This window comes from Festucalex cinctus, chromosome 18, assembly GCF_051991245.1.
Source record: "Festucalex cinctus isolate MCC-2025b chromosome 18, RoL_Fcin_1.0, whole genome shotgun sequence".
In the NCBI taxonomy this organism is placed as follows: domain Eukaryota; kingdom Metazoa; phylum Chordata; class Actinopteri; order Syngnathiformes; family Syngnathidae; genus Festucalex; species Festucalex cinctus.
This window is the reverse complement of record NC_135428.1, coordinates 4,512,011-4,539,909: the sequence shown is the minus strand read 5'-3', so window position 1 is coordinate 4,539,909 and position 27,899 is coordinate 4,512,011. Positions and strand designations below refer to the sequence as shown.

Sequence of the window (27,899 nt, the reverse complement as noted above, 5' to 3'; positions counted from 1 at the left end):
TTGTGTTTTGGGTCACTTTATGAAGAGTACGTTTCATTTTCAAAAGCCAAAACGTATTAGCTTGAAAGAACATGCTGCGTTCAAATATGATCGAACATTTCGGAACTGCACGCACTGGCTTCCAGGTAGCAGATGGTGCCGTTAATGAAGATTTGGTGGACCTGGCCAATACCCGAAAGTAAAGTAAAGGTGAGGGAGGCTGGAGTCGCCGATAGTGGTGTGATTTGTGAACAGCCAGATTGGAGGCGTGTCTGCCTTCTCCACAAAAGTCGTAGACACGCCTCGCCGACACCGTCACATAAGCTTTATGAAACGAAAGCTAGCATAACATGCTTTCCGCTGCTACAACTGCCCTTAAACGCATCCGCGTAGAACATTGCACAAGGCTGATCCACTCTTCTTGCTTGGACAAAATGCCGATTAAGGTAAGACATCAAATTAACATCATAACGCTTTGATACTTTGCAAATCGTTTAGCAAATTACGGAACTATTGTGAAAAATTCGCATTATTTTGGTAGCTCGCCATGCTAACGACTGTGATGTCGCAATGACAGCATTTGTTAGCGGTGCATTTGTTTTCTATCTTAGTTTTTACCTAGAGCATCTCTAGTTAAACATGCGACCTAAATGTGAAATAAACGTGCAGTAGTTTGCTGTAGTTTGTTTCAAATAAATCGTCAACTGACGAACAGGGTCGGATTGGATTACAGGTCATGCACATTTGTTAACCAGACATTGCGTTGTTAGGTGTCATGGTAAAAACAAACAAACAAACAAACAAACGTACATTCGTTTTATAAACGTTAAATCTATTAACATGTGTGTTTTTGCTTTGACATCAACGCTTATTATCAGTATGCTATACGATTTACATATATGTCGGGGCTGGTCAGAAGAGTATTGGATGCTCAAGTAAAAAAAATAAATAAAAAAAATAAAAAAATAATAATATAAAATAAAAACTGTACCTCGGACGTAATAATTTCATAAGGTCTTTCAGCCATTTTATCCAAAGAGTTGCTGCTTTATGTTTGTTTGGTCGCCCTCTAGCGACTGTCATCCTAACTAGAACAAAAATTTGTATGAAATCAATTATGCAGTTTGAACATTCATTGACACTGTTTAAACAAAATAAAAGTGTATTGCACCTAAGTCAAATTAAATTTGTATCGACGTGATTGTTGAACTGCGATTGACTGGCAACCAGTTCAGGGTGAACCTCGCCTACTGCCCATAGCCAGCCGAGATAGGCTCCAGCACCCCCCGCGACCCTTGTGAGGAGCAAGAATGGATGGATGGATGATTGTTGAAAAAAAAACTGCAAATAAATACAAATATGTAAACTTAAAAGCTTGAAGTGTATTTAGGGAGTAATTCTTACACGTAACACTAGAGGGAGCTCAAAGTAAATCAGTCATGGAGGTGCATTTGGTACTTGGACCTTCTTTGGGCATTTACCCGACTTAATGCCCCTCTTTATATCACCGTATTTACTGAAAACACCAATACTATAAAAATGAATAAAATACAACAGTTCAGACCTGATATTTACACAAAAACAAACAAATCATTTAAACTCATTATGTCACCAATGATGCTGATTGTTATCAAACTTAGTCAAAGTTTGCGCTCTCCGACCCACCAAATGTAGTCCGTGTTATTTCTTCTCATCTTAGGTGGGCGACTCTCTTCCTTCAGTGGAAGTCCATGATGGTGAGCCAGGAAATAAGGTGAACATCAATCAACTCTTCAAGGGGAAGAAAGGAATCCTCTTTGCTGTACCGGGTGCTTTCACCCCCGGTTGCTCCCAGGCAAGCGCGAACAAAATTTGTCCTCGTGTCGTATCGCGTCGTGTCTTGGATTTCGTAATCTTTGCCAACCGGCTTGACAGTTTTCTGCTTTTGTTTTCAGACTCACCTACCAGGTTTTGTGCAGCAGGCAGCGGACTTTAAGAGTAAAGGCATCCAGGAGGTGGCCTGCGTGTCTGTGAATGATGCGTTTGTCATGGCTGCCTGGGGGAAGGCGCATGGAGCAGATGGCAAGGTACACTTGAGAGGGGACATTGTTTTCCACGCTCGCTATATCTGTGTGCTGAGTTATTTTTCGTTGTAGCTGTGATTATTGATACAATGGATTTTTTTTTTTTCTTTTTCTCCCACAGATTCGAATGCTGGCGGATCCCACTGGAGAATTTACAAAGGTAAACCAAACTATCAAATGTGGTGTTGTGTACAACTTTATAGAAACACGTTTGCGACATGTTTCTCGCTGCTTTGTAGGCTGTGGACTTGTTACTTGACAGTGATAAGATTGTGCAGGCACTCGGAAACAAGAGATCGAAGAGGTAAGGTGCTTTAGTTTTAGCTGGTAATTACGTCCAGCTGAGTATGTGTCGAATATGTGTTGCAGGTATTCCATGGTGGTGGAAGATGGAGTCGTGAAGAAGATCAATGTGGAGCCAGACGGCACAGGACTGACCTGCAGCCTGGCGCCCAGTATTATGTCTCAGCTGTAGACTCATTTCGAACTTGTCTACCAAACTATAAAAAAAAAAAAAAAAATCACTAAATGGCTGAAATCTGCTTCAATGCTTCCCCGCTCATCCCAAAGAGCACCACAAACGTTACATGAGTGCTAGTGCAAAAACAAGGATGTGATGTTATTAATGCGCACAAATATGACAGGAAAGATGATGCAAAATATATGCTGTGTTGTGTTCTTGATCATTAATAAAAATCAGTTTCTCGAGCAGTAACTTCTGTGTTGTTCTTAAATATTTTGGTGCTTGTTAAATTGGATTGAGTAAAAGCCTGATCTTAAAATGTAGAGCAAATCATGGAGAGAAATATTGTACAAAGTAGTAAAACCTTATTTGTATGTATTTCTATTGGCGGTACTCTGAATTGTGTTTCCCAAAGTTTGAGCCAAAGCACATGCTTAACATGTTAGAAAAGTATCGCTGCATAACACTGGAAGAAAAAAAAAATCACTAGAAGTGTATATATATTGCACTATACACTAAAATAATGGTCTCATCTGTCTACTCATAAATGTCACAGTCTTGTTTATTTGGATGAACACAGCTGATAAGTCACAGGAATTGAAGACATCGCATAAAATGAACAAAAATACATTACTTGTATTAATTTATTTTCTGAGTGATTGGGGCAGGAGAAGGAAATGAATATTACCCTCTGTCTGCCGGTCACTAATGCAGAGTTTGAACCAAGGAAGAATATCAGTTCGGCCTGAATGACATTTCCAAACATGCTAAGGCGGAACTTGTCGGTGGGGACAGAAGACAGGATTCTCAGAATGAGGCTCGGAAGGTCAGAGACAGGGTTGGCAACGGAAGAGCAGTCCACAGAAAAGTGCTGGAGAGTCTTGCATGGAAGCGTACCGAACAATCTGGTGAATCATAAGGTAAACATGATGGGCAGGTGAATCTGACTGGCAGGATGGACAGGTGAGTGGAAAAACACTGGCGCACCGCTGACTCATATAAACAGGAAACAAAAGATGTGCAACTCCACTGTAACATATATAATTACAAAAACGAGGTTCGATATACAATAAATGAATTCCTTCCAGTTGTTATTCTTATTATTAATATTATTCATTACACTGTATTTCTGTACATTGTCTCAGTCGCCGCTCCAGTCTAGCAAGTGGCGGTAATGCGCCATTAAGATGTTTTTCCAACTTACAATAACCACCGAAGAAGAAAATACCCGAAGAAGAAAAGCAGGAAAAAGAAGACGCGCGTTGCAAGCACAACTCAGCTAATATTACACTTCGACACGACGCCAGACCCAGCAGGTAAGATTTTGCCACCCAACAAAAAAAAACTTTTCTTTCAAGTAAGTCCGTTAGACGTTTGGCATCAGCGGTAAGATTAAAACACGTACGCTTAGCTTCATTTACAGCTTAGCTAACACGGAAAGTTCATTCAGACCTTGATATGTCGTGCCTTAATCATCTAAAAACATAAACAACACTTTGTCCGTACATTAAATATGCTAGCGGTTATTGTTTTTTTTGGCGAGGTACTCGATAATATTGTTGAATTTCGCTAGCGTGAGTTTATGATGGCGTTGGAAATAATTGCGCGCGCAATTCAAGATGACGGCTCCATTGTTGCTCGAGCTTAAGCATGAGTACGGTAAACGTGTCCAACAAGTTTATATATGCTTGATTATTGTAACCAAGGAAATATAAACGGAGGCTAATGTTCATTCTATCTCTCAAAATAACTTAAGAAAAAAAAGAACGATAACACTTTGTTGTAAAACATAAATACAAGAACAAAAGACAATATAAAGAAATAAACAGCCTTCTTTTTAAATGTATAAATAGAAAGTCACACCCATATTACTTCATGTGATGTGTGCTTTTTTAGGGACGTGGCCTAGTGGGTGACATCAGGAGCTGCAGTCAGTCAAGTTGGCCGCTTACCACGCACGGTTAGTTCAGTTCCATTGTCTCCTCTTTGCGAGTGTTTTCATTTGATATTTTTGTTTTTGACTGTTTGTCCCACCATATCTGAAGCTCACTCATAACAAGGCAAAAAAACAAACAAACAAGCAATTGCGAAGTTTGAACTGGTAGTCAACTGTATTTGATGTCTTTATCTTGCAGGTTTGTTTTTGAGCAGTGACCTGATTTGTCACCTTCAACGGAGCAGCCATGTCTTCAACATCACAGAAACATCGCGACTTTGTGACCGAGCCGATAGGAGAAAAACCCGTGTTTGCTCTTGGTGGCATCGGCGAGGTCCTTGGCAAAAGGCTGGAGGAGAAAGGATTTGACAAGGTAACATATAGTCACAATTTGTTTAATCTTGTGTGTTTTTGTTGCTGTTGTACATACATTGGTAGCTTCTTGTAGTTTTCTAATTCGGATATAGAGAGTGATTTGAAACGTTTTCAACTTGTTGTGCTTTCACCAGGCGTACGTTGTCCTTGGACAGTTTCTGATGCTAAAGAAAGACAAGGAACTTTTCCAGGAATGGCTTAAGGACACTTGTGGCGCAAACGCAAAACAACAAGGCGACTGCTTCAACTGCCTTAAAGAATGGTGTGACGCCTTCCTATAAAGCTTCATCTGTTACTTTTATATATTTTTGTAGTCCAAACTGCTCATGAGCTCTTCAACAGATTTAAATCCACGATATATATATATATGGACAAACACTGCAACACACCAATGAGGTTAAGTGAAGTAAACTTTTAATTGTACTCACTGTTGATGCCTTTTCACTCATGGTCTGTATCACATTTTAATTGTTCTTATGAATGATCCAAATAAAATTGAAAGTGAAGTCATTTTTACTTTATTTTTTTTTATTTATTTTTTTTTATTTATTTTTTTTAAAGAAGAGTTGAAGGTTTGCTTCTGGCAGTTGAATTCACATTTGAGTTCAGATTCACCCTCTCTTGTCAGCAAGTTTTTAACAACTGATACTTTTGACAATTGCAAGCTTGTCAAATTATTGGAACAAAGCTGATGACTCGTCACTGTTTCTTGATTGTGCTTAATGGGATTTTCTTGCAGTCATACTCAGCATTTGACTTTATTTACCAATAGGTTTATAAAGCAACCCAAAGCTCTTAGTTTTGATCAATGTGCTCTTGGTCCAATGTTGTTTAAGAGCTTGTTGGGCACAGTTGAAAACGGCATACAATATAAAAAGGTAAAGCCTCCACTGTATGTGTAATATTGTAATCACTTAATACAAATGTGTTAAAAGTTTGAGCCTCCAACTTTGCCTTGCTACCGCACGCCTCCACGATATATGGTGGAGTACAAGAAACAAGCAAATGTGCTTTCACAATTATAATAGAGCTAAAAAGCTCTCATCTATTTTTTTTTTTTTTTTTTTTTTTTGATGGTACGGGGTGTTAACTTTCAAATCTAAGTTGCCATCAAGCTCGTTACTCTTAACATTTATTGTAGCAGAAGTTTTGTTTTTTAAATATGACTTAAAATAATGTGACACTGTAGCTGTCATTAATTTACAGTCAGATAAGCTCTAAATCATGTCAGCATGTCTTGTGTAAAACTGCTGCATATTACTGATGCTTATGTATTTTTTTTTTTTTTTTTTTTAAATGCTATTAAGAAAAGGGGCAGTGAATTAATTTGGATCTGCATCCTTTTACATGTTTACTGTAGTGGCTCAAATAAAATCACAAGTGAAGGAACACATTCTCTTCACAGGTTATTTCAGGGCTAATTAAAAAGTGTTTTATTTTTTATTGTTTAAATCACAATATAAATCAGCTGGATCCCTACAATAAGTCTACACACCCCTGTTTAAATGCCAGGTTTGATATATATATATTTAAAAAAATAATTTAAACGTCTTCCAATATTAAATTTAATGTACAGTGTAATTAGGAGGACACTTTTTTTTTATTTTAATTTTATTTATTTGTTAATTTTATTTATTTTTTTAAAGTCGCGTTTTACAGCAACAGCTGTGTGAGCTTCAGTGGGCTCTCTTGTTGAAATACATCAGGAGAAAGGTATCAAATAATTTCCAAGCTAATTGAAATACCATGGAAAACTGCAGACAGTCATTAAGTGGATAAAACGTACCCCAAGAGTCTCCCAAACTGGACGCCCCTTCAGAATGAATGAAAATGTGAGAAGAGAACTGGTCAAGTACGCTACTAACATCTAATGTTGGACTAACTTTTTACAATTCTTTAATAAGACCCCTTCAAAGTTTGTAAACAATGTGACACAATTTAAAGGGCGGGGCTTAGCTGGAGACAAAAAACACCTCAGTGGCGTGTGGTTCAGGACGCGGAAAACGACCATTTGAGTTAATATGTGAGTAAACTGCTAAAAATAGAATAGAATAAACCGACAACCAGCGTTGTTTACTTCTAGCTGCACTTCGTTGCCTCCAGCGGTTGTTTTTGCCTCCAGTAAACACAGTGACGCAGTCGTGACGTAGGCCATGAAGGGATCCATATGTTGTAAAGGTAATTTTATTTGCGAATTTGTGTAGTACATAATGTTGTCCACCAGGAGTCGCTAATTTGTTTTGGTCGTCTCCGTTATGATTCCCACTTGACCGATTCAAAAGTTGATGCTTTAAATGGAAGTTTAGGAAGTGCAAACTACATTGAACCGAGAGTTGGTTTCGTTTTTTCTTACATTATTTTTCGTTTATGGTCTTTGTTTGGTCTGTTAGCTTGTTTTGCGTGCTGTTTATTTTGCGTACAATTCTGTGTCATGTATGGCAGGATTTTAGAGGGCGTGTAGATGATTTACACTCTTTGGTAATATTCTCCATGTTACAAAGCAAGATGAGGTAACTTCTTTCAAGGGATGGCACATGGCCTACTCATGTCTTGACTGTCTAATGTATTTGTAAAGGTACACATTCATGTCAAAAAAATAAATAAATCACAATGGAATAAATGCCTTTTCATCACAGGTTTTATTTCAGCACTTTAATGTTATGTGGTGATGATTTTCCTGTCAAATGATGCCAATGTTATACAAAATGTTGAATATATTCTGGCGGCAGGGTTTCCAAAAATAACGATACAGAAAGAGCAGTAATGGATAAGACTTTTGAAATTATTATATATATATATAAAAAAAAATAGTTAGCATATTTTTTGGGTAGTCTGTTGAAGGATGGGAATGATATGCAGCACCTATATTGTAACTGCTTTACTTTCTTTATCTTGAGACTGAACAATATTTATTTACCCTCATGATCCGTTTTTTAAGTTACACGTACACAAAATGATCAAAATGCAAGTATAGTAGCAGGAAACTAAAGCCACAATAGTATATATTGATGCTTGAACAAAAGCAAAAACAGAGAACCTTGCTAAACTGTTAAAAAAAAAATAAAAATAAAAAAAATAAATCAAGACATAAATAGAATGACTCCCTATGATGGTTTCTAAGGTTAAGAGGGGTCGTGTATGGCTCATTAGTTTTTGTGGGTGTACCTAATGAAATGGCGATGGAGTTTGAACGTTTGTTTGTTTATACACTTGAGTTAACTTTTGCACGATATCACATAATGGTCACACACATTTGATCTGAATCTTATTTTGACCTGATTACGGCTCATTAATGGCTTTAAAGAATCAACAGCCATTATTAAAAGTCTAACGTCGTACGAACATAGATGAATATTCATAATGCTTCCATTTATCCTCTGAGTGTGAGATTGACCTATTTAAAAATGACCGTTTCTTACAGATGATATCGTTTTGTGTTTATTTTCCTTTAGACCTGGCGACTTTCCGTAATGGCTCTGACTCGTAATCTTTATCTTAATCAATAAACGATCTAGTTCCTTTTACGTTTTGTGTACTGTACACACAGGCACCATAATGCAAGTACTGTGGCGGGTTGTACACACATATACTGAACATACTCATTATTTGTATTTTTTTTCCCTCGTGTGAAAAGTATCAACAATCCCTGATTGAGCTCAAAGCAGAGCGCAAAAGAACTTCTTCTCCCTGAAAGGGTTCTCTGAAGTGGGCACGGGTGTGATCAGGGGGTCGTCGCAAGCGTGGGCGTCGCAGTACGCCATCAGGTCGGCGGCAGCCTTGGACACCTGCAAGGCGGGGGTCAGAGGTTAACATGATGACAACTTTGTGTAATGTTTGTTTATTTACTCCGTACTGCATCATAATGACTGTTAGCACCACTAAGAGTGATTTTTGTGCACTTCTCACTCGCAAATACACGTGTACGACACATAAGATTACTTACAGTAAATTATCATCCATTTGTTTACCTTTATCCTGCAGAAACTAGCCTCGATCTTCAGTTGCTCAACCAGCTTCCTGGCCTGGCCGACACTCATGGTGCTGTTCACTGGGGTGTCTCCTTTCATTCTGAATTACAAACATAGCAAAAGGCAGTCAAGCTTACGTTTATGTATATAAATCAATGAAGAGTTGATACAAACAAGACACAGCACTGAACTCGGATGTGTAGCTCAACAATCTCAACCCAGTTGTTACGTTAGCCAGCTTGTGACTTGAATCAATAACAAATGCAATACATTACGCTAACAAGGCTAACTGCTTGGATTCCATTCACCCTGGCCGTCACATTATTTAACCGTAAGCAAGCATAACCCTCCCGTTGCACAATCCCTCCACAATGTGTCAAAAACATATCAATGCGACTGCTAGCTGGATTGTTAATAAGGAAAACCAGACCCGAAATGAATCAATTCCAACCATTTTGAATCTTTGCCCTATTGTCTTTGCATCCCCTCTCCATCCGTTTGTCTCCTTACCCGTGCGATATTCCTCTTCAGGTGCAATCTCCCCCCCTTCTTGTCTCCCGTTTTGTGCCTCACTTTGTCTCTCTGTCAGCTTTTGGGTGTATCTGGTGGTGGAGGTGTGAATGTAGCCGGACCCCACCCCTCACGGACGACAGCCTGGATGCTCCCCCCTGCTCTCAACAGTCCAGTGCACTGCAATCCCGCCACAGTAAAAATCTGGAGGATCATCCCCTCTGCAGTGAGTGGTATCTGCCAGATGGAGGAGGGGGAGGCACAGCATTGATGAGGTGGAACTGACCATATACGTGGAGGGGAATTTTTGAAAATCTTATATGCAGTATCTGCCATGCAACAAAGTAGCCCATTTGGGGTTCGATTGTTTTTATTTGGTGTAAATAATACATTTTAGTGGGTGATGTCAGCACCAGAGGTCTGAATCATCACTGCTCTCTGTAATGCCCTCCCTCTCCTCTGTTGCTATGGGGACTGCTGCAGTCTGCTTTACTGGTTAACAATATCACTCTTTTTATCTCGGGAAATTTTTCTCGTAGGGCTTCTTTAATTAATTATTGTCGGCACACACGTAATACATTTTAACGCTGTTTGATTTGCACTTTAAGACAAAAAAAAACACACACACAAAAACCCACGTTTGAGTCAAAATCTGACTAAATATTCAAATTAGCAACAAATTAGCAGCTGAAGATGACCAAGCTAGCGTTTTTAAGGGATAAACGGCGATGGTTATGAACAGGGGGTGTAATATGGTAATCATCGTTTGTCTTTGTCAGCGAATAGCCGAGTTGCCGTAGCGTTTTTGTTTATTTTTTTATTTTAATACCTGCCTTCCCGACCGTAGACACGATATACATATAGATTTAGCTTAGTCACGTCATCGTACGTCAATTGTTCCACCATATTGGATGTGGCAATAAGTAGCTATCGGTATAGAAGCTCCATTCATTTGTTGCTGTACAGCAACCAATGTATGCAACATTAGTTGTTCTAATTATTTTACACTAATAAAATATATAATAGTAAATATTGGAATTGGGAATAAATTTTGTAAAAAATAAATAAATAAATAAGCAGGGGTGGCAAACTGCGGTCCTCGAAGGCCAGCGTCCTGCAGGTTTTAAAGGTTTCCCAACGCGAAGTGCAGCTGATTCCAATTAACAGGATCATTATCAAGCTTATGCAGAGCTTGCTGATAGAGATGAGAAACTACGACGCAACTGCTGTGCACCCACAAAAACTACGAGGATATGCTCAGATCATTTGATATCAGGTAGTCTTTCTCTTTTTCAGATACAGCTGGTCATAACATTAACCTCTGATTGTAAATTCGAGGCAGACGTGATGAATGTGCCATATTAGTGAAACAATCATACTTTTTTTTTTTTTAGTTTAAGTATTCAAGTCATTTTGAAAAAAAAAAAGTCAACGATTTAATACGATTAGTACAATTAACACTTCAACTCGGGCTTGATTTCTGCTGATTTCTGCTTGTGCCACGTCCAACGTGGCCCACTTATTGACATATCACAGTAATCGGCCAGCTTGCACTAGCATGAATTTAGCTATGTGTGATATCTATGGGGTGGGGATTCTAATTTTGAAATGATCAGTAAACTAACCAACAATTTATAAAACTGAGGTAATAAAAACTACATTATATTGTTTTGTAATACCGTAACGTAGGTCAATAAACACTATACAGTACACCTGGCCACAGCATTAGATATCGAACGGATTAAAATCATGGAAATGAACTGCTACTGTCCTATTATATAGTGATATGCAAAATGATCCCTTATGATATGCAGCCATTTTCTCCTCACATGATTAATAGCGCTTAATTAAGCAGAACTTAATTACCCTCGTGAAACTCTGAGGCCTTCAAGCCCAGAGACCCTTGAGATGAACGCTTGACTTTGACATCCTCATTTTTTTTTTTTTTGCCTCGACATGTTATCTCCCCGTGAAAATACTAGCCATGTGTTATCGCCCACTCAAACGGCGGTTTTGGATGAATCTTGTGAAAAGGTCAACATACTGTTGACATTGTGAATCCATGCAGCAGATAGTGCACTTCTCTGCCTGGAGCGCTTGTAGTCAATAAAGGTTGATGTCAATAAAGATTCAAGCGGATTGTTGAAAGATTTTCATTTCAGCCCATTTGGGCCATTGATTCTCTGATGACTGATAGACACTGACAAACTGGACGGGAGAGTAACGTTAGTGGCAGAATTGAAACTATTTTGGACACTCAGAACACTTAGGTGTAATGTAATATCAAATTGGAACTAGATTAACTCATTTGCTCCCAATAACGTATAAATAAATAAAAAAAAATTAATGTTTAAAGTGTCCCAAAGATGTATTTATACGTTTTTTTTTTGTTTGTTTTGTTTTTTTATGCTAGAGCATATAGAAGGCTTTGATGCAGCCTCTCAACTGCAAAGAACGGTTGCAGAAATGGTAGTTATTACACAAACGGCCAGCAGGTGGCAGCAGAGCAAAGGATATCAACCAGGGCCATGTAGAAAAAAAAGCTCAATTACTTACAATTTTAAATAGATTTGTGAAAACTGATGAAACTTGGCTCTCTTCTGCAAAACGGAAACAGATAGAAACATACTTTTTTTTTTCCTGATGAAAGAAGAGACTTTATTCTTTCTTTTGATAGGTTCCATGCTTTTATAGCAATAGAACACAATATTATGTGGGCCTTGCAAAATCAGTCAAAATCCAGTAAAACCGCTGGGAGCGAACGGGATTACGAAATGTGAAAATGGCTGGGAGTGAATGAGTTAAGTGCAATTTCTGGAGAAATTGCGTGGGAATGCTGAAAGCGGAATGCTAAGATTTGAATGCATGTGGAATGCTTATGAAGTAAATTGAGAGATAAATTATGAAATGATGACCTCCTGGTTACTGGACTTGCACTTTACCAACTGTGCCACCGAGCAGTGTAAGACATCTGGCGATGATGCTAAGTTACATGTATGGAAGTGGGTGTGGAAAGTGTTACTTAGAAAACGTTCAATGTCTGTCCCATTGAAAATGAACGGGGAAAAGTTGATATAACAAGCTAAATTGTGCAAATACTGTAAGTAATGTGGAATCAGACGATATATACCCCGGGAGGCGTGAATTTTTGAAGCTAGTTGAAATTTCAACAATGTAAATTGGAAGTATTATGTGGGAATGCTGAAGCATAGTTCCTTGCGTCTTCCAGTCTGTGTTGGATTATTGTTGGTGTTTCTGTAAATCTTCCCTCTGTGACGTTTGAATTTAAAGAATTATTACATGAACGTTTTTGGCCTATTTTTGTTCATACTTCTTGGAGATTGCTCCTCCCAACAATGCCGCTCTCGTTTCAAGTTGAGTAAAACAAGGCGAGAATCACAGTATGCACACAATCTATATGTTAACTTAACCGCGTGATTGCACAGGAGTTAATTCTGACCAGATACTGAATATGTACCGTATTGATTTGCCTGCAGGGGCTTGATCGCACCGCTGTGAGTACCAACGTGGTGTTACGCAATTCGAAAGCAAGCAGATGTGGGCGGCGTGATGATCAAAATCATCAGTTACAATTGGCTGTCTGTATTGATGGCACGGTTCAATACTGGACTTTCAGGGAATGCTAAACATGGTTGTTTAGATTTTTTTTTCTTTCTTGTTAACATGATCGCCTGCTCAAAGGAGGATAAATAAAAAAATAAGAGACACATATGCTTTTCAGTTCTTATTTTATTATTAAAAAGAGTTCCAACGTGTTCACTAGAAACAACCATGAGCAATGTCACCATCCAGCCATCACGTTTTGCACTGCACACTGGTAGTCATTTCCAACCAACAAAAAAAAAGAGGAAGTCATCAGTCGCGCCACCAACATTGGTGCCGGTTTAATTCTAGCTGCTTGAAAAACACATTTAAAAGACACGTTTGCCAGTCACGTACAATGCACAAAGCAGTCGGGCATGTTGCACAACTGTTCAGCCTGGACGGGAATTTGTCATTGCGCCAACCAACTCGAGCGAGCAAAGAGAAATTTGGACACACTTTTTTTTTTTTTTTTTTTTTTTACACAAAATTGATGCTACAAATATTCTATTTCAGCAGATTTTCACTCATTAAGAATTCCTGGATGCATAGAAAATTGAAAAGATGTGAAATACACAAGCTACATGAATGATGTCAATATAACTTGAACATTTGCATATTACTTTGTGCTACATGATGATTAATAGGTAGCTTCTTTTATCATCCCTAAATTGTTTGAAATATTTTTTACATACTGTGGGTGCATTTCGACGGACGCGTAGAGCTGCCAATGTGGAGTAAACATTTTTGGCTGGCGAGTATGTTCGAACATACTCGCAAATATGTTCGATCGTACTTGTATGCTACAAAGTTAGCATACCGTCCCATAATGCCACGGGGTATTATTTGTGCATGCGCGAGTGAAAACAAAACCTAATTTTTTAGGCATTTGGGCCACATTACCAATTCATTAGAAAATTAAGTAGACAAAAAACAGTGTTTATTTGTAACTTTTACGATTTATTATGTCTGCCGTGTATGATTTAGGTTGCAATGGGGTATTACGCTTGCGAATACCCAATGGCATTATGGGAAGGTATGCTAACTTTGTAGCATGTAGCCTCCATGTACGTTCGAACATATTTGCGAGTATGTTCGAACGTATTTGAGAGTATTTTCGAACGTACTTGCGAGTATGTTCGAACATATTTGTGAGTATGTTCGAACATATTTCAATACGTTCAAACATATTTGCGAGTATGTTCGAACATACTCGCCATCCAAAAATGTTTACTCCACATTGGCAGCTCTACGTTTCCGCACATTTCAATGTCTACAAATTCATTTTCAACAAAATGTCTCTTCTTCCCTTCGAATACCTTTTCAAGGAAGACACTACAGATGGTCCAGCTGTGCACGTCGTCACTGAAATGAACACGCAGCTTCGAGGCAGCGCACTGAAGCATGTGCATGAATCGCTACACTTTTTAGCAGGGCGTCCTTTTCAAACCTGCACCTCTTTTATGATAAATGTGACGTCGAGAGAAGTCTTTGTGATATAGCAGCATTGTTTTAGTCACAGTACACGTGAAATAATTAGGTTAAAATTGTCTATAGAACGACTGAGTGCTACAGTATGAAAAGAGAGAAGGGAGATCACAGGTACATAATATAATAAGTCATAAAATTTTTAGTAGTAGTGGGGGAGCAAAGCGGCAATATCAGACCTGAATATGAGTTGTCCAATTCCGAAAGGAAGAACTTAATTGCTTTCTTTTGTTGAAAAAAAAAAAAAAACAGTGGCTGGAAATGTGATATTTGGTAGAGAAAGTAACACTAGTTAAAAAATAGGCAAAAAGGGTTCCACAATTACAACGGGTATCAAAAACACGCCGAGCGACTTTACAAATGCATAACAGATTCGTTCACATACGCTCACACGAGACTGCGGCCAAAAAGAGAATGTATCGGCAGCAGGTTCATAAAGCATGACATTAAATGAAACAACTTCCTTCCACAGCCATTTGCATACAAAGTCTATAAAAATCACGGAGTGATGACAACGTTGCGGTCTCAGCTAGGGAAGACTCACTTGTTTGTTTGGTTGATTTCTTGCCAGGAAAACCAAATGTAGCAAAACGTATAATGAAGAAACGTAACTGTAGAAAAATATATGCAACCTATATAAAGCTGCCATTATTAATAAAAGTAATAATAAACAACGATACTGGAGGACCAAATTGTTGTACAAGGTGGTTTTTGAGAACTTTTGAAGGGGATTTTGAAAATCTGATTATTATTATTTACCGCTAAATCAATTCTCACCAGCAATTTGTAAAATAATAAGCAAGACAATATTTTGAACCAAATGTGACTATCAAAATGAGCATGTCTGACTTGACCGTACTTTGATTTGCTTTCGCAGGCCACGTAAAGTTATATGGTGGGCCGGATCTGGCCCCCGGGCCTTGAGTTAGACACCAGTGCTTTACAGTCATTAGTTTTGAGATGTATAGTTACAAATAAAGATGTTTTTTTTAATTTTTTATTTTTTTTTTACATATTGGGTTGGATATCCCACAAAATACTTGCGAGCGTACTCGAATGACTGTTAACGCACTTTCACTTCAAGAGTTGGCGATTGAACTAATCAATAACGACTGCACTTGTCACACAATGATTATGTGTCCCTGTTGTCTTAAAAAAAATAAAAAGTAAAAAAAATAAAATCACATCATGTTTAACGATTTGAAAAATAATTATTTGTATCAAGAAGAAAATGGCCCGTATAAAGAAACTGTAAAATGTCTTTCTTCAATTTTGGAATTTAGCATCGGTTTGAAAACGTGCAAAAATAATTATCATGCGTTATGAGCAGCCCAGAAAAAAAATCCTTCTGCCCCAATTCTTTAAAACCAGTTTTATAAATACTTCTTGGCCTCTAAACAGGAAGTTATGACAAGTATATATGGCAAACTCCTGCTGGTCAAATACAGTAAACACTAAATACTTTTATAGCCCAACGTTTAGGTATCTTTTTTTTTTTTTTTTTTTTTGACAATGAAGACACTTGATGTGTTTCAACTGTTTTTTTTTGTTTTTTTTCTGACATAATAGATGCTGAATGGACCTGATTAAGGCCTCCACCTTCACAGTTAGAAGAAGCGTTCACAGTGAATCTTGGTACCTTCTCGAATCAAAGCAAAAACCTTCATAATACGCTGATGCATAGTCACAAAGGGCCACGGTGGGGACTAATAAGGCAGGAGAAGGGCAAGAAATTACAGTGGGCACTGGCATCTCCGGGAAACTGAAGATTCTGGCTCCTCCGCAAAAAAAAAAAAAAAAAAATGCTCCCTTTCAAAACATTGTAAACATTTGAAATGGCTCGTATACTCTTCTGCTATGCAATTTCATATATGGAACAACACATAGAAGTTGAAATTGTCACCAAACAAGACATGGGGCAGTTGTACTCAATATCTATATGCATTTCCAAATGAATTAACTGACCAACAAATTCAGTTTAGTATGCCGTCGATGCACCGCTGCCTGATGTATTACAGTCCACAATCAACCATTCCATCTATCAGGTCGCTTCACATAACAAAAATCCCTCAAGCATTGTTTAATGAACTGTGCATGGTGTTATTGTAGTGGTTTAACCTGCATTTTGGCTGCCTCGTACTTACTGTAAATGTTTGATGTATGCTACGTCTCATATCTGTATTCGGTCCGTGAGGCTCATTATGAGAAACAGATGTGGTAAAGTGCATTGTAATAATGCGTATGTTGCTACAAATTATTGTATTTGAGTGGAAATGCAATTTGCATGCAAATATGGCTTATGTTAGGCTACGCTTAAAGTATTTTCCAGGTTACCATGGAGCACCGTTTTGGCAAAACCGTAGCGTGGCATGAGAATTTGACCATTTATTTTTTTTTGTTGTCTCTGTACTCAGCTTTGTTTGTTTTCTAAAAGTTATCTATCCATGACGCGCTCACTTAGGGCCACGTAGAATTATTATTTATTTTTTTGTAATATTCCCCGCCAAAAATTCCTCTCAAATTTGCGAAAAATAAACCTGCTGATTTGTGAAATTATATTTGTGACTTTATAATGTCACAATTTTACAAATTTATTTCTCGTAAATTTGTAAGTTTTTTTTTCTTGCAAATCTGCGATTTTATAATGTCACAAATTTGCAAGTTTATTTCTCGCAAATTTGTGAGTTTTTTACTCGCAAATTTGCCACTTTATGATGTCACAGTTTGCAAGTTTATTTCTCGTAAATTTGCGAGTTTTTTTTCTCTCAAATTTGCCACTTTTTAATGCCACAAATTTGCAAGTTTATTTCTCGTAAATTTGTGAATTTTTATCTCGCAAATTTGCCACTTTATTATGTCACAATTTTGCAAGTTTATTTCTCGTAAATTTGCGAGTTTTTTTTTCTCTCAAATTTGCAACTTTACAATGTCACCAATTTACAAGTTTATTTCTCACTTTGTATGGATGATGTCTCGCCAGGAAAATGAATACTAAATGTAACAAAACGTATAATGAACAAACGTAACAATATATGTATGTGCAACCTATAGAAAGCTGGTATTATTAATAAAAGCCCCCAGTTATTGTTGTAATAACGATACTGGAGGACCAAATTGTTGTTAAAGGTGAAAAAAAAAAAAAAAAATCAAAGGCAATTTTTTTTTTGTTGAGAACTTTTTTAGGTGATTTTGAAAATTCGATAAAATATATCTGCTGATACATTCCCAGTTTTTTATTTATTCCTAAATACATTCTCACCAGCAATTTGTAAAATAACAAGGAAGACAATATTTTGGACCAAATGTGACTATCAAAATAAGCACCTCTGACTTGACCGTACTATCGAGCAGGGGTGCCAAATGGTTCTGGTTGTTGCAAATCTGCAATTTTTTTTCACATAAATTTGAGTTTTTTCACGTCCTAAAAAAAAAAAAATACATATATTCATACGTGGCCCTAACATGCCGTCGTAAATCCATTCCTTGTACCAAAATATGGAAAAGAAACCGTTATTAATTGTTGCAATTTTAGCGCTGAATGGCTATTTGAGTTGTTTTGATGGAATATATTTATAGTTATATAAGCTGTACAATGCCTACCGGTACTTTTTATGGCCTGAGAGGGGGCTGCCGTGGCCACCTGGAACACAACATAAACATAGCTTTACAGTGTTTGTATGGTTGTTCATGTAAATGATAGGAAGAAATAGGAAGAGGCATCAAAGGAAAAAAAAAAAAAAAGAGATATCTCAACACAATGTTCCATTTATATTGGCACATGATTTATAAACAGCGTACTGGATGATGATCAAGTTAAATAGCTACTTACATGAGGTCATTGATCAGTTTTGTCTCATGTTTCACAGTATAAAAGTGCACAAATTTGCCAAACATACCCCCAATTTTCCAACTGTAAGCCAAACTCCTTGCCCCCTCTCAAACCTGCGTCTCCACGCCATCAAGTTTAGGCATCAGGATGCGAGGAGTCACCCCGGAGTTGAGGTCCCTCTCAAACTCCAAAAGCTGCCCCATGAAGTTTAGATTCGGGGACACCACGGGACGACGGCTGCGCACGTATTTGTAGGCGTCCGTCATCGTCATGAGGGTGTGCTTCATTAGGTAGGCGATGACGATGGTCGCGGAACGAGACACGCCGGCCTGGCAATGCACCAACACACCCTGACCGCTCTGATATGCTTCCTCTGCGGATGAAGACAAAAACAGGTCAGGCCACTTTGCGTTGTGTTATTAAGTAGAGGTGTCAAAATTAGTGCATTAATTTTGAGTTAATTTAAAGTTCCTTTAATGCCACTAATTTTTTTTAACGCACGATTAATGACCGACCCTTACTTGGAAAGTAACAATTCCACTCGTAACGCAGCAGAGACATCCAGTCAAAATTTAGCAGTAATGCATTTATTAATAATACATATATTTGTGTAGACTGGGGTCAAGTTGTATTTTTGCAATTTAAAAAAAGAATTTCACGTTACTTCATGTTAAAGATTGGATTGCTATTATTATGAAAAGAAAAATTCATTGTAACCATGCCATCTAGTGGCAGAAAAATGACCAACACAAACCAATATCACACCCTTGTTTTTTTTTTCATTTTAACTCCAATTTATGAATTATGAAATTGCTGTATCAATGACTAAAAGATGCAACTATATTTTTATTAGTTTAATTTTACTTTATCTATTCTTTACTATTATTATTCGATTCTATCCTATTAACACATTCACTGCCAGCCCAGCAAAAATGCATTGCATCATTTGACATCTTTTTCCGTCAAAGGCAGTGAATGAGTTAATCCTATTAATTTAATTTTAGTTTAATAGTTTTTTCTGTTTTTGTTAGAGTATGAAAACTTAAAAAAAAATAATGTCTTAATTTCTTGTTCATTAAGAACAGAAATAAAAGTTGTGATTAATCGTGAGTTAACTATTGAAGTCATGCGATTAATTGCGATTAAAAATTTTAATCGCCTGACACCCCTAGTTATAAGATAAGATAACAGCTCTAGTCGCAGCAGGACGAGCAGCCAAATCACATGAGTCTAAAAATCTCACCAATAAACTCGAAAACCTCCTCAAAGTATTGCCGAAGGTTTTGTTTGCTGTTGTCTGTGGCCGGCAGCCTTTTGTAGTGCAGTCCTGATTTGAGGTGGTAGAGGGGAAGGTGCGTCGTCACGTTGACCACGTAGCCGATGTTGAGGTGCAGCAGCAGATCCAGGTCTTGAGCGTCTCGTTCATTTCCAAGAAACAAGAATGGCAGGATGGCACTGATCACAGCGTTCTCCGCATCGGGGGTCATTGCGGACTCGTCAGACAGGGAGGCTGGCAGCGAAGAGGACAGCGGCAGAGAGAGGTGCACTGTGAATGGACAATATCACAGATTGAGAGAATTCTGTTGCTTGGTGGAGTCTCACAAGAAAATTTGGAAAATATTCCTCTGGAACTTAGAACCTCAAAAATGATGACAAGGCAGCACCTGACGTAGACTGTCTTTTAGTGACTGACGCAAGGCTAGTGAGAGGCGTGTTTATAGAGCTGCGCGGAGGCAGGTTAAACTGGGTGTTTGTAATATACGGTATGATCTACAATTTTGGCATCGTACCATTTTAGCGGCAAATTGGATGAAACTTAGTCAGCATGTTCTCAAATATCTCATCTGCTGAGATATGTCCATTTATTTGGGGTTCAAAGATGACTTCATAAACCATGCCTGTCATAAGTTATAATTATCACAGTACTGCTTACAACCCATGAACCGGCGAAGGAGGAGATTTTCCTGTACGTCATACCTAAAAATTGATGTGGAGAACCCATTTTTGACCAGCTAGATCACATTTTCTTGCGTGACCACACAAAAATGGCATCACAATTATTGGTGGAGCTGGCCCCATTGTCCCGCACCTATAAATATGGTATCCTGATTAATACTGGGTGTGTGGAATATGAATTAAGCACCAAAATCCAGCTTTTTATGCATCTCAGGTGGCAGCCATTTTGCCACATGCTGTTGACTGAAAAGGGCACCCGACCACAGTGCCTAAGGACTAGCTTGCAAACATCACATGACCAAACCAAGAAAAGAGCATTTCCAGTTGTTACTTGAGCCTTTTAAGCACTGTGATGTCATCTTCAGTCAACAGCAAGTGTCAGCACAAGACAAAATGGCCGCTGCCTGAGATGGATAAAAGCAAGGATTTTTCCAACTAATTCATATTCCACCAGCGCAATATTAATCGAGCATAGAACATATTATTGTACAGAACATTTTTGATTTGATTCCCCCCTTGAACACAAGAAAAAGTTTGGATACATAAAAGCACATTTTCTTACTTCTGCTCTTCTCCTCATTTTGATCCCTGTTGAGCGAGTTCAGAGCCAAGTGAAGGGACTGGGCCGATGGTAGCGAATGTCCCCCGTCTCTGTCTCTCTGCCAGGGTTTGGGTTTGATGAGTGTGGTGGGGGCGGACGGTGGAGGCGAAAAGGAAACTGGCGATGGCGGAGAAGGGGAGCGCGGTGAAGGTGAACAAGGGTACGGGGTGTCTCGACTGTGCTCGAGAGTGCCCGCCAATCCTACATCGTCTGCTTTGTTAAGAAGCCTCCTGAGCGAGCTCTGTTGTTCGTCATATCCCGATCCTGACCGGCCGCCCATAAAATCCAGGGCGGCCATCTTGTCCTGCTGCAGTCGGCGCCGGCCAGCGTGGTCCGTAGGCTGAGGGTGTGCGTACTCCTGGAGGTTTTCACAGTGGAGACGGACAAGCCCGGGTCTTTTGCTTTCGTTCTGGACCTGCCTCGAAGTAGTCTTTCCAACGCCCATTCCTATTCCCGCGCAGTGATTCTCCGAATGGGTCATCTTTCTCGCCAGTTCTTCAGGCCAGATAGTTCGTACACTGTAGTCGTCATCATCAGCTTGAAACATAGTCGCCGAATGAGGTGCGCCAACGCTTCGTCCTGGCGGTTTACCTCTACGAGGGTTGAATGTTACCACGATGGGATCGCTGCTACAATAGCTGCATGTGGAGCTACCCGTGTGAGAGGCTTTAGGATTACAGCCCGTGACGCAGCTTTGTATTGCCCGAAGAGGGGCAGAAGAGGATATCGGGGTACAAGGCAGACATCCCCCAACCATTTTCTTCCGAAGAATAGCGGGGCTCTCGAAGTTTGCAGCCTCATTGGAGCAGGAGGCACAGCGGAGAGGTTTGAACAGGCTTGATTGGTGTTCAGACACAGTGCTGTTGGTTGAGGAAGTGTTTGAGGTGGAGGCGGTGGAGAGACACCCTCCCAAATTCCTCAGGCCCATTTCTTTGCCTCCTTTTTTCACCGCGCCGGCATTATGAGCGCAAGAAAACGAGGTGGAAGAGCTGCCTCCACCTGCTTGGCAACTGGAGGCATGTCCTTTAGACCCTCGGCATCGGACCAACCTCCAGCAACCGCAACCGCAGGGGTGGGTGCAGTCAATGGTGCAGGTGTGGTCAGGACTGGGGAAGCCTCCGGTGTGGGACGTGCATGGGGACAGGGGAAGACCATGAAGAACGTGAGGGCGGTGATCTCTGTGGCGGGACGGGCGAGGCTGGCTAAATTGTTGGAAGGTGACGGGGATGTGAGAGGGTTGAGAGGGAGAGGGATGGTTCAGGATGGCTGCATGGGGAACAGGGACGGAATTGTGGTGGTGGGGAAGACCGTGGTGAACCGTGCCCAGCTTGGAAGTCTTGTGATCCAACACAGGGAATTCAGGGTCAGGTCTTTTCAGGAAAGTTGTGTTCTCTTTCTCTTTTACATCCCTGAGGTTGTACTGCTGTGCCTGCGCAGGGACAAACTGCAGGACTCCTCCGGCGGATGACGACAGCTGACCGTGTCGACTTCTCTGCGATTTGTGTTCGCCTCCAACAGTTCTCCTCTCAATCTGATCCGAATATGAAGGGGCGCATTTTCCCCGCGCGCCCTTGGCACTTCCGCTACGGCCGAGGGAGTTGCTGAGTCCCGCTCTGCCGCTTTTGTCCAGAGTCAATCTGATATCAATAGTATGCGTGTGGGATGGCAGTCGTGGGCTGAGAGTTACAGTTCCGTTGCTGTGGCAGTGACTCGGGACGTTTCTGTAACCCGGCGGCACAGCCAAATGGTCGCCCGGGGTTTTCTGTCCGCGGGAAGATCTGCGTTTGCATTCCAAAGTCAGAGATTTACAGGTGGGTGAGTAGAAATGAGGACGGGGAGCACGGCTGATTTGTCCATTGGAAGAGGCGGCTATCTGAGACGAGTGATGTGGGACGGCTTGGGGGGAAGCCTCGCACAAGGCTATGTTTTTAGGCCGCTGGATGACCACTATGCGCTCGTCGAGGGGAAGAGGAGGCATCTGGGTTCATGGGAAGCTGCCCAGTAAAGAGGAAGAGAAAAGGCAGAGATTAGTCACAATTTTGAAAAACACTGAAAATGTGGGTCAGACTTCAAATCCCATTTGTTTTGATCCAAAACTAGGATCATTGCCTTTCGTTTTTTTAATATTTAAACAGTACCCTTTGCTGTTTCATTGTTGGCACAGCTAGTCAATTATTTATGAAATGTAAAGTCAAACCCCACAAAAAAGCACCACAGACAACACAACACAACAGTGGAAATGTTTTCAGTTTGTTTTTCACACATTTTTAGATGACGCAAATGAAAACATTCCAGCAAATCGACAATGTCCCATCTCGGATTGAACATGAACTTGTCATACATTATTCCTTCATCACTGCCTGCACAAATGGGATACGAAAATGACACCCGCTGGTGCATGTTTGACCTTAATGGATAACATTGTATAGCAAGGAGCCACTCCCTTTGCCAAATCCATTTCAATGAGCATGTCTCATTTTCTACTTGGGCCACTTGCCAGAAATGGAATGCTCATCTATATATCTGCAAGTTTTGGCATCCCAGCACGGAGGGTGCCATTATAATGCAAAATTAAATCAGAAAAGGGCCAGGGTATGTTAATCAGGATGCCAATTGGCTTCTTAAAAGCTTATTGACAAACATTGTGATGAACTTGCAACAACCTTTTATCCGTTTGCTGATGTCAAGGATAATGCCGTGCCTGATGATGAATACTTGCTTTTGTGTAGATGTGTAGATACACAACATTTAATCAATAATCAACTTCAAAATGGATACTGCTAATATTTAACAAAATGATTGAATCAATCCGACATGTACATTTGTCTTTGTATACAGTAAACACAACACCACATACACAGCAATCCAACTTTTTCTCAACACGACACAGCACAACGAAGTAAATAGATCACAGCTCATTAAAAAGCAACTTCGTACTTATTTGAGCCATTTTAATCACCCCAATCATCATCATTAACATTTAATGACTTGTTGGTACACTACAACACAACAGAAAACACACCCTGATGAACACACACACGCTCACGCCCACTGATGACTTGGGATCATCTGGAATGTTTAATGATTCCGGAACTCATTTATCTGTTGATTAAATACTTGATCTACTTTTAACCACGTAGGAAGTGGGACCAATTGCCATGCAGTTCAGTTGGGCGCAAATTATACAGTAGGCCTGATTACTGCTCAAAGGGAAGACTTTTTCTTTTATGTTCTAATTGACCATTTTTAAATATGAATTATTATTATTTATAATAATAATAATAATAATAATAATAATATGCATCAATCTTCTTGACTGCTAATTCCTCACAAGGGTCGCGGGGGGTGCTGGAGCCTATCTCAGCTGGCAGTAGGCGGGGTACACCCTGGACTGGTCGCCAGCCAATCGCAGATAATAATAATACAATATTTATATTAATACTGGTTTTAAATTACTAAATTAAATTATTATTATTATTATTATTATTATATTATAAATTACAGCTTATGAATATCATTGCCGATGAGCCAACTGTAAAGCAAATTGAGACCGGCGTGACACGTGCTCTGTATTAACTTTTTATGAAGTTTTTTTTCACATGTTGAGATTGATATGATGGATTATTATCAAGATGGCATGAATGTCAAATATGTTTACAATAATATATTATATTCTATGCAACCACACTTAGTCTAAACGCTGATTAATATTGGGTGTGTGGAATATGAATTAAGCAGTAAAATCCATCTGTTGTTATCCATATTAGGGGTCGGCCATTTTGCCACTTGCTGTCGACTGAAAATGACATCACAGTTCATCAGGGGTTAACAACCAATCACGATTCAGCTTCGGAGAACCGGTGAGCCAGGGAAGAGAAAATGTATTTAAAAAAAAAAATAGATTGCATTTAACATACTAGATAAATTAAATAATTCTGAAATACACTATTATCTCATATTTACTGTTGGAGCCATTATCGCGAAAGGAACTTGGAATTAATAAGTTAATGAATTTGTAAAGAGGTTAAGATTAGTTAAGTTCAAATAAGCACTTATCCAAGTTGTAACTTTGTGTTAGTTCTGCTTTGTTTTGAAGATTTGACCATAGTGGTAATTTTATGTTTAGTATGCCCCCACTGGCCAGGTATGGCTACTGCATTTAGATGTGTGCACTTCCTGCTGGGTAAAAGGCTTAAAAGCAAGATGGCTGCCTTAGCTCTGGTTGGTGTGTATGTGTGTGTGTGAGGGGAGACAAGCTAGGCAGGCCTCTCGGCTTGATAAGTTTTTTTCAAGCATTAGTCGCATTATTCGTATTATTATTTGACTATCATTTGATATCCTGTAATATTTCAAGCCAAAGGATTAGGATTGTTCACATATCACCTCTTCAAACTACCCAACATCCGTAACCCGGGTTCCTGACATCATCGCCTGACCAAACAATTGGTGAGTCAATGCATTGAAGCCCTGCTGAGACCTGCACTTGTCTTTCAATTAACTCATTCACTCCCAGCCATTTTCACAGAAGCTATCCCGTTCGCTCCCGGCTGTTTTACTGGATTTTGACTGATTTTTGCAAGGCCCACAGAATATTGTGTTCTATTGCTATAAAAGCATGGAACCTATCAAAGAAAGATTAAAGTCTCTTCTTTCATCAGGAAAAAAAAAGTATGTTTCTATCTGTTTCCATTTTGCAACAATTAGCATTAGAAGAGAGCTAAGTTTCATCAGTTTTCGCAAATCTATTTAAAATTGTAAGTAATTGAGCTTTTTTTTCTACATGGCCCTGGTTGATCTCCTTTGCTCTGCTGCCACCTGCTGGCCGTTTGTGTAATAACTACCATTTCTGCAACCATTCTTTGCAGTTGAGAGGCTGCATCAAAGGCTTCTGTATGCTCTAGCATAAAAAAAAACAAAGAAACGTATAAATACGTCTTTGGGACACTTAGAGCATTAAAAAAAACGTATTTATACGTTATTGGGAGTAAATGAGTTAAGAACACTTGAAATCTAAGAAAAACGGCACAAACATTGACATTAAATATATATAATATATAAAATAATAATAAATATATATAAAATATATGTTGACAAGGGGACTTTGGAACACCTACATCGAGAAGAGGTTTAGAAAGAATCTACCTCAAATTTTTAACGATATAAAAATAAGCTCAAGTTCGCTATGCTTAGTTTTATACCATACTTTGCATCGAAATCAACATAATTCACAGTTTAATGGAGATTTAAACCATCTGAATTAACCCGTGAGCAACAATCTCACTCAGTTTCACAAAAGCAAGATTTTTATTTTTCCATCCTAAAACGTTGCACTAATTATTGAAGCTTGTTGGCACTGAAACAAAGTAATGAAGAAAGATTTGTGATGACGACGAGTGACAATATCAACATTTGAGTGAATATTTGACCAGTACTACGTAACATTGAATCTGAGCATATCACGACTATAATTGGTTGATACCAACTTATTATTTTGTCTAAAAATGTCTGCCCTCCAAAGACAACTTAAAAACCCAACCAATATGCATGGCTAGATACATTACATATAAGGCAATGTGCAAATGCATATATAACAGCACTCCTTCTTTTTTTCTCCAAATTGACCTATCTTGAACCGTCAACAACATTCCTTCAATTTCATTATTTTAACAGCATGCGTGTGCATAGGGTCATTTTCAACAGAATTTTTCCACCTTTGGGCCATATTCATAATGAATCGCTCGCTGAGTGGAAGACTCGGGGTGGGGAATGTGGATAGTGGAGAATAAGCAGGGAGACGGATAGACTGTCAAAAACACACAACAGGGGAAAGTGAACAAATCCCAAATGGTCTGGGGATGTCCTCCATCCCCCACGCCAAGCAGATACCGACCCAAAGAGAAGGCAACCTGATCTTTGGTATCCCCATGCCAACGTCCGCGCACACAGCCTGGCGATGGTGTCCTCATCTTTTGTGTGCGTGAGTGTTTTTTGTTTTGTTTTGTTTTTTCCTTTTTCAGCTTAGCCTGTGGTAGAGGGGGGTGGGGGTTACATTGACCCAGATTTGTCATGGTGGAAGCCGCTATCGCTCTGATCACCACTCGCTCACACAACTGTCACTGAAGGCCGGCTAGTGGCCTTTTCACTCCCTCATAGTCGGATATTCAGCAGACCGTCATAGTCACCGAGACAAGGAACGCACCAAAAAAGGAAAAAGGCAATCCAAGCATGCTTTTGTTTTTTTTTTTTGTAACCTCACTCATGTGACACGGTGATGCAATTGCAGTGTTTGAGCGGATCGCTCGATTGACCAGTTGAACATATTTGCATGTAACAAATCAACATTCTTTCAAATGTATACAGCAGTGGTGTCCAAACTACGGCCCGGCGTCCATTTTTTAGTGGCCCGCGACATATGCTAAAAACGGCATTTGATTCAGTTCAAATCAAACAAAAACAAAAATGTTTGGAGATGGTCAAAGTAAGAAGGGAGGGTGTCGGAAAACACAGGTGCGATTAAAGCTTATTTTAGTTAATTAAAACTAACGAAAATACTAAAACTAAAATAAAAAAAAACAATTTTAACGAAATAAAATAAAAACGAAGATGCTTTTAAAAAAAAGTAAACTAACTGAAACTACATTTTATGTTTACAAAACTAACCAAAAATAAAACTATAGCAAAAATGTCTTTCGTTTTAGTCTTTGATAATTATTTTAATGCATGAGCCGTTGGAGATGATTTTAAATGTGATTTTTAGTACATTTATTTTGATATAAACCGGAATAATGACGTCGCGCCATGGTATTTTTTTTTAAATATTGCGCACAAGTAATACACATTTAAAAAAAACAAAAAAACTAAACTAAAACTAATACTGAAATTAAACTAAAACAAAGCATTTATTAAAGAACTAAAACTAATAGAAACTATCAGAACCACCACGAAAACTAATTAAAACTAACTAAATTTTAAAAATCAAACGGAATAAAAACTAAAATGAAAAATTCCAAAACTATAATAACCCGACTGCCATATTACAAATAAATTGGTTTATATATGGTAGCGTTTTTCTAAATATGCAAAAGCACAATTCAATTATTTGTACAACTTTTGGGACAAAACACAATT

At 39.0% G+C, this 27,899-nt stretch overlaps 3 protein-coding genes across 4 annotated transcripts in view; 2 read left to right on the top strand and 1 right to left on the bottom strand.

The window, feature by feature from the left end:
- Positions 1–223: 223 nt before the first annotated feature.
- Positions 224–2,757, top strand: prdx5 (peroxiredoxin 5). Its single transcript, XM_077505695.1, has 6 exons — positions 224–425; positions 1,679–1,813; positions 1,914–2,045; positions 2,164–2,202; positions 2,282–2,346; positions 2,412–2,757. The coding sequence occupies exons 1-6, from the start codon at positions 330–332 to the stop codon at positions 2,515–2,517; spliced, it is 573 nt and encodes a 190-aa protein (XP_077361821.1). The 5' UTR covers positions 224–329; the 3' UTR covers positions 2,518–2,757.
- A 901-nt stretch (positions 2,758–3,658) lies between these two features.
- banf1 (barrier to autointegration nuclear assembly factor 1) lies at positions 3,659–5,326 on the top strand. 2 transcript variants are annotated; one of them, XM_077504943.1, is made up of 4 exons: positions 3,659–3,821; positions 4,402–4,465; positions 4,641–4,814; positions 4,951–5,326. In XM_077504943.1, the coding sequence occupies exons 3-4, from the start codon at positions 4,689–4,691 to the stop codon at positions 5,095–5,097; spliced, it is 273 nt and encodes a 90-aa protein (XP_077361069.1). In that variant the 5' UTR covers positions 3,659–3,821; positions 4,402–4,465; positions 4,641–4,688; the 3' UTR covers positions 5,098–5,326. The 2 variants fall into 2 exon arrangements, with proteins under 2 accessions (XP_077361069.1, XP_077361070.1); XM_077504944.1 differs by lacking the exon at positions 3,659–3,821 and adding an exon at positions 3,822–3,891.
- A 2,110-nt stretch (positions 5,327–7,436) lies between these two features.
- The window catches only part of LOC144006792 (uncharacterized), a 31,188-nt gene continuing 10,725 nt past the window's right edge, over positions 7,437–27,899 (bottom strand). The window contains exons 2-7 of the mRNA XM_077505836.1: positions 20,733–22,765; positions 19,458–19,760; positions 18,324–18,587; positions 17,986–18,025; positions 8,785–8,884; positions 7,437–8,601 (exon numbers count right to left, since the gene is read on the bottom strand). Of these exons, the coding sequence (XP_077361962.1) occupies positions 8,473–8,601; positions 8,785–8,884; positions 17,986–18,025; positions 18,324–18,587; positions 19,458–19,760; positions 20,733–22,749 (2,853 nt within the window). The 5' untranslated portion in view covers positions 22,750–22,765 and the 3' untranslated portion in view covers positions 7,437–8,472. The remainder of the gene's footprint in view (positions 8,602–8,784; positions 8,885–17,985; positions 18,026–18,323; positions 18,588–19,457; positions 19,761–20,732; positions 22,766–27,899) is intronic.